Source organism: Phaethon aethereus, assembly GCF_964289735.1.
Source record: "Phaethon aethereus genome assembly, chromosome: Z".
In the NCBI taxonomy this organism is placed as follows: Eukaryota; Metazoa; Chordata; class Aves; order Phaethontiformes; family Phaethontidae; genus Phaethon; species Phaethon aethereus.
In genome coordinates, this window is record NC_138577.1 from 10,853,975 (window position 1) to 10,861,487 (window position 7,513).

The 7,513-nt window shown below is 39.9% G+C and overlaps 1 protein-coding gene across 3 annotated transcripts in view; it reads right to left on the reverse strand.

The window, feature by feature from the left end:
- The window catches only part of UBAP2 (ubiquitin associated protein 2), a 103,360-nt gene extending 96,701 nt beyond the window's left edge, over window positions 1–6,659 (reverse strand). For all 3 annotated transcript variants that reach the window (XM_082013515.1, XM_082013514.1, XM_082013513.1), the window contains exons 1-3: window positions 6,029–6,659; window positions 1,887–1,964; window positions 157–267 (exon numbers count right to left, since the gene is read on the reverse strand). In XM_082013515.1, the coding sequence (XP_081869641.1) occupies window positions 157–267; window positions 1,887–1,964; window positions 6,029–6,193 (354 nt within the window). In that variant the 5' untranslated portion in view covers window positions 6,194–6,659. The remainder of the gene's footprint in view (window positions 1–156; window positions 268–1,886; window positions 1,965–6,028) is intronic.
- Window positions 6,660–7,513: the final 854 nt, after the last annotated feature.

Genomic DNA, 7,513 nt, shown 5'->3' on the forward strand with positions numbered 1-7,513 from the left:
GTAAAGAAACTGCCCTGATCTTCACTTCCCTCAAAAGAATTTGAATGGAGTCATGGAAATCAAAAGCTTCCAAAATACAACTTTCCCAATCATGACTTAGACGTAGAGACACGCAGCAAACAGAAAGAGCAATTTAATATTAAAGTAAGACCTTACCGTGTCTGAACTTCCTTCCAGCAGTATGTTGATTGCTCTGTTCACATCCCCATTACAATCATGTAGTGCCACTATGCACTCATCCTGGTTTTTCCCCGTCACTTCCATAAGCTGGCAGTGAAAGTCAGACATGTTAAAATATCTAAATTATCATCATAAGAAAATAAGAGTTAGTACCAGCACAGATTCCAAGAAAGAGCATAGCTACTGTGTCAAAGCAAACTAAAATCCTCAATAAAGGTATCTGTATTTTACAGATCTGCTTGGCAGAGAAGAGACAGGACGACATACAAAGTAAATGGTAATCAAGAAAGCACTCACTTTCACACCATTTTTTTCCTTTATGCTTGCAGCAAATACTGTTACCCCAGAAAAAGCACTATATGAGGGTAAAGATGTAAAACACCAGGATAGCTCCAGTATCATTCTCTCTCCCTCCCCATCAAACATCCCCTTCTTTATCCCACTGCGTGAGAACAGACATAAGGTAAGCCATGGCAGGGAACAGACCCATCTGGAAAAAGATCCAGACTAAGAAAAAGGTTTTTTTTCAGCCAGATCAGCTCCCTTGCTCCATTTCAGCATAAGGCCACACAAAAGGCATTAAGTGATAGCTGTTTAAGGAGACCTAGTACTGAATCATGCACCGTGGATCTGCAGTGCACATCCTGAAGAGTGTGTGATGGAAATAATCACAGTCTGTCACGCGACATCCAGCAACTTCACCCAAAGAAAAAACACTACATGAGCTAGAAATATGTATGTACAATGTAAAATATTGGAGATTTTCTATGCAGAACTTAATTCTTATCCTTCCCACAACCAGAGCTACAGGCACTATTAATGACGGTCTTTTGGCTTCAGGAAGTACAAGACCTCACTTCTGGTACAGGGACAGAACAAGTTTATCGAAAGAACAACAAGTAGCACTTAATAATGCTTCAGAGGAGATTTTACAAAGGAAAAGAAATCAAGAAATCTGCTCCTCTGCTGCTTTAATGCATTCACACTAAATCCTTCCCTCCTTCTGGGGGTACTCCTAGGTTCTTCATGAGATGTGATGTGTTCACTAGAACAAAACCACCAACACCCACAGCAGAACAGGGACCTGGATTCTCTGTACTGCTTGAATGGCCTCAGCTATAACTGGGTAATGGGAGCTTGAGCATCTACACCCAAAAGTCAGCATGGTAGAAGAAATGGTGTGAGATTTCCTTTTCACAGTGTAATTCTATCATTTTAATGCATAAGCAGATCTGGAGGTCAGATTTTTTTTTTTTAATAACACTTCAATTCAAAGATTACATTTTTACTTTTCCTGAAAAAGTCAAGATACTAGCAAACTCAGTTTACACAGGTGACATTTTTCCCATGTGCATGTACATGTGGACAAGCTGAATGCACTCTTTATTCTGACAATCATTAAGTATCAAGACCGTATTAGAGATACTAGTCTAGAATAGACATCAGCACAGATGAGTTTTGGCTTAAAGGCTTGTCTACGATGGAAAAATGCATGGGTGTAACTATACAGTGAGAGCTATATTACCACACTATTTCTTGTAAACAGACTTTACAGCACAATAAGAGCACCTTTTCCTAGTTATACTTATGTCCTTCTGAAAACAGTTTCATCTAAATCAGAAACAGACGCACTAGCTCCAAAATGTAAGCCAGCTTTGGAGCACCTTACTGCAGGGCAGTAAAACGCTGTACCATAAGAAACATACTTGTTTCACTTTATCTTCAAAATCTGCATCGTTCTTATCGTAGATCATCTGAGCAAGCCGAATCTGTTCTGCTGTTGCCTGAAAAACACAAACATCCAATAAAGTACACAAAAGGTAACAACGATTTTTTTAAAAGTATCTCCTAGTGTCACTATTTTTTTTTTCTCTCCAGATTCTCAAAAAGAACATACACAACACGCACAGAGGTGCTATGGGGAAGGGATTAACATCTCCTCCATGCCCATTTTACAGTTAAAAAGTTAGCTGGGACAGAAGCAATTTCAACACATTATAATGTGTTTAAACCAGTTAAATGTCACCACGTAGACAAGACAACCATGTAATAAATTAGAATTTACCACAGAAGCCTACGCTTTGGTATTATTACTTTTATGTATTATTTATCACTCCAAAGTTAGAGTTTTATTACAACAAACCGGCATGGTATTTCTAAGTTAACCACATCTCTGATTATTCCTGCTCACATCACTTTCCACAACTCTCCCAACAACCTGACTGTAGTTTTACGAGCACTTAAAAAGAAACTGAGTCGTGCCTCAAGATTTTGCCCATGAACGGTTGCACTTATTTTCTTTATATGCGAATACTGGTCTCCGAAAACTGCTAAAGGATCTTGCAATTGATGAAGTATTTGGTGCTTCTCTAGTGTTTCTGGACCACAAATCCATGCTGGCAACTTCTACAAAAGCTGAAACACTAAAATGGATGGATGCAGTAAAATGCCATAAAACCAAATAGACTATGACTATTTGGACAATATGACTAGGCAATAGGACTGCCCCTGAGAGAAAGCAACTCAAGAACATTAATACCGCATCATACAGGCCACTCTTCATAGTGTGGCATTTGCAGTCTGCTTGAACTGTGATCTCATGAAAATACCAAAGAAAACTGTATGCTACATGATCCTGGGCCTAATTTGATTTCTGCTCAAGCAGAAGAGGCTACCATCTCATGCTACAGAAGGCCGATACTGAAGAGAACCAGGACCCAAGATGAGAGTTGATGTGCTGCAGAAGACTTCTCATTGAGAAGGGAACCATCTCATCCGCTGAAATTCTTGGCGGAAAGGATTCATCCTGGGCAGCCGGCTGAACCTCACCTTTCGCAGTCTCACTTCACAGGATACACACAAGAAACCCTGTGCCTCACGAGTTCAGACTTAACCAGCCTCAAACTTCTTCACTTTTGGAGTTTACCACAAATACAAGCTCTAACGGAGGTCGCCAAGTGTAAATGTTGAGAAGAGTCTAAAAATTACCATATACCACCAGCTGCTTATTTTCTGAGAAGTTACTGCAGCTGTCCCAGTTCCTTGAGGAAAGCGACATTTGCTGTGCTCAGAGGCTACGTTCCAAGACAATTAGCATTTGTTACACAGTTAAGTACTCTGCGCTACTTCACATTTTCCAAGTGTCATGCTGACAGCTTCATACGTCACTTGGAAACAGAGAGGAGAGCCTACTCTGGAATTCCCGGTGCCAGCCCTGAGGCCACCCTCCAGGAAAGCCTGCCGGTCAGTGCAGTTCTATGTGCAAAGAAGCTCGCTCCTGCTGTCTGCTAAGAGCTCAGTAGAGAGCAAAAACAAAAGGTCTGCCGGTTTCAGGAACTAATCCTTGTTGATCCATCCTCTCCCTCCGACTTCAGCCTCCTCAGGCCCACTGCAACTTTTAAGCTAGTGAAGAGAAGAGACTTCCTTTAAAGAGATCCAGAGTAAAAACATTCAGACAACATAAGTTCTATAGAGACATGATGGCATATTTGACCAGAAACAGGAAGCCATTAAGATTCATTTTTTCCATAAACCAACTTTTTTCCAAGTCCATGTTAGAAGACAAAAATATACCAATTTTATAACAGTATCAAATGTGTGACAGTATCCAGTTTTCCTGTGTAAGCAGAGAGCTCAGGAACAAGTAGGTGCAGTATCACTGATTTATGCCAGTGAATTACACCCAGATGGAATTGAAGACTGGAAGAAAAAAAACCCAACAAAACCCCACAAGATGAGTTTACTAGCCAAACACCAAATCAGTGTCACAAAAAGTTTTGGTTTTTTCCCCAGCGAGTCATTCTTTATTTTTAAGGTACCATCATTACAAGTAACATTGTAGTATCCTAAAAAAAAGTATAATTTAGTTGTGACTAACTAGTTTAAGATGCTAACTAGTAGCATCTTAAGACAACTAAAACTTTCCTCAACCTTGTAAGATATATTATCTTTGCAGCATAACAGAGGGAAGGATATTTTTAACTAACAACTTTGAACTATGAGAAAATGGAAGTGTCCAAAACACAAAATTAAGTGAAAGTAATAGGCCCAGATCTTATAACAAAATGGTGTATTTATTACACAGAAACAATGCAAAAGAACTGTGATGTAATTTCTTAAATAACTTAAATGATGATCAATGTGATATTATGACAATGAAATCTCCATTTAGGAAAGCAACATCATTCTACATTCAGAAAAATGAATCAGTGGTAATTAAACCGTAAAATCCCACGTTTCTGTTGACCTGTAAAGCCTGACTAGCCAGTAAGGTCCATCTGAGATCTAAACAACAAAAAAATATGGTGCTCTAAAACATAATTGCTGCAGTGGAAAAAAAACATCTTTTCCACTGAATTGACCAAATCAGTATCTATTAGACAAGAAGTAGAAAAAGCAGACAAAATGCAGGAAAAGGTTTGTAAGACTTAATGCTTAAAATGAATTAATCACAAAGGTTAGAAAGGTCCTGCAGTGATACTCAGTGCAACCTCCCACTGACAGCATGGCCCATCAGAGGGGCTGCCTGGGGCCAGAGAGAAATACCACAACCTCTCCAATCTATGACTGTGTTCATGGCAAACTTTTTTTCCCTTTTAACAGCTGGAAGTTCCAGTGTTCCAACTTGTGCCATTGCCTACCTGAGAACAGTCTGGCTTCACCTCTTCTATACCCTTTCATGACCTACCTGAATAGAAGATACAGCCTTGCCTTGCCTTCTTAGAGATGACCAAATCCAATTCCCTCAGCCACCACCCATTCAGCCTGTGCTCCAGCCTCTCAGCCATCTTTGTAGCTCTTCACTGGACTTGCTCCCATCTACCAATGTGTTTTGCGCAAGGGAACCCAAAACCGGGCAGAGTACTCCATTGCTGTCTTGCAGGTGTCAAAAAAGGGGAAACCACCACTTCTGTCAACCTGCTTGCTATATTCCTGCAGACTTACTTCTTATAAAACAAATTCATCTGTTCAAAGTCACTTCCTAAACCCACACATTAGCATGAATCACCACTATGCGAAGCGCTGCAACGCAAGAAGATAAGGGCTTCAGCTCACATAATTAATATTGTACAAAACAGAACAAGAACTCCTCCATGTTAAAGATCAGTCTACAAAACAATAAAAGACACAATTTCCCAAGGGAGCACCTCTAGACTGATGCATTCTCTGCCAGCAGAGAACTGAGGCAATTCTTGAATGTAGTCCAATTTTGAAAAGTACCTGACAAGAGAATAATGGTAGGAGCAGAGACATTTTGCACTCTCCATAACACAAACATACAACTTAACTATTTTGCTGCTGAGAATCAAGACAATGGGGTAAGAGCTTCATTTCAATCTCATAGACTCAAAATAATTTTAGTCCACTAGCAGATGACCATCTACATTTCACTTTGGAAGGACACTGCACAGGAAGTTTAGGATTTTGTGACTTGAAGATATGCTGAACCATGCTGTAGAACACAGCATGCATCTAACGAAGCTTTTCCCACCCACCCAAATCCCTCTACTGACCAGAAATCTCCTAGCATTAGGAGACTGGCATATAGAATAGCTGAGATCTGAGGACACTGAGGTCACAGAACAGAAATCCTGACTTAGGCATAGAATTCCGCACTGATGGGAAACGTTGCTGAAGAACACAAAGCTGCTTTAGAGACAAAAATACAGGAACAACATAATGCTGTTCTGGACTATTGAGTAATTAAAGCAAGATATCAAACCTACTCTGCCAAAATAGACCCTGATTTTCCCTCCTGTCTTTTCTCAGTTTTTACCAACTTAGGGAAAAAATGAGTACCATTACATGCTCACTTTCAACTCAAAGAAGATTAGATAGTATCACATACCTGTACTACTTGTTTCTGTGGTTGTGTTGGCTGTGTGGTTGAAATTTGTGTTTTGTCCCGAGTGCCCCGGGTACGTTCACTGCCCACCGAAGTCATCATATACAGTATATACAAAACAATGTATGTAAAAAATAGAAAATCTGAAAGGAAAAAAAAAAAAAGCATGAGTTCAGGCAGGGTACTGATTCAACACCCAGATAATACACAAATGCAACAGTCTGAAGTCTCCCTTCCTTCATCATGAACTCTATACAGAGAATCCCAAGAAAGCAGCTTTAATACACTATTATTGGATTTACCACAGTCTTTACTGCAAAGGGCGAAATGAGGTGGATAAAAAGCATTTTTGTCAGCTGATTGGGATCTGTCCAGATCTGTACTTGCAGATGACATCTAAATCACAGCTTTTTCCAGTTATTTAACATACAGACTTTTCTACCTGCTACTCTGCTGAAATTCCAGCTCCAGCTGTATCACTCCTTAAGTTTCTGTAATACCTGCTGTCTTGCTTTGATACCTGGAATTTAACCACACTCATGCTCACACAGAATGCTAATGCAAAAATCACATCGACAAACGAGGCAGTTCCTCTTTTCCCTGTGCTATCCTGCACATATACAGAGGTCATGACCAAGCCCACTCCTTCTCACTTCTCATCTGTAAGAGAAATGATGATGCTTACCTTTAAATCCAGGCTCTGTAGCCAGTATTTTTGGTTTTTTCTCCCTCATATTTACAGAAATTATTTACAAGACTACCTATTACCCTGCTTGAAACATACCTTTGTTGTATAGCAACAAAGAAACCCAAAAGAAAACCCAAACACCACACACACATCACTGCTATCCTGTTTGTGGCAGTCAGCTTTCATTCTCATTCATCCTCCAGCATTAAAATTACTTTGAAACAAGAAATTTATTATTCCCTCTGTGTCTGTACAGCATCTAACACAAGGTTAATTAATGAGTACGGTTTATAGTAGCTATGATAACTGGAAACAGATCTTTCAACAGGTGAGAACAGTCACAGCCAGCTGTCTGGCTTCTGTCCCCATGACATCAGGAAGTAAACCTGCAAATTTAGGGATCTAAGGACAACCTCCAAGTGGTGCACCTGGGCAGAAGGAGATGTGTAAACAAGCAGCAAAGTGCTTTTACTGTAGTCCCATTGTATAAACACGTCTCAGTACATGATTTGTCAGGGCAGCAGCTTTAGTGCAAGCTGGCTAGCACAGAGTTCAATGCACAATAATGCTCAGATGAAAACTGAGCAAACTGCTGTGATTGCATGGATGGGGATGTATTCAATACCCAACTGCTCCCTAACATTCACGAGTAATGGGTACTCAACAATTCAAGTTGCAATCAGATGCTTCAGTTTAAACATTGACTCAAGAATCAAGGCTCATCTAGAATCAAGATGACAATTCACTCCGTTATCAGCTGAATCTCTTTGTCACTTTAGAAATAGATTTTTGTTGGCCAA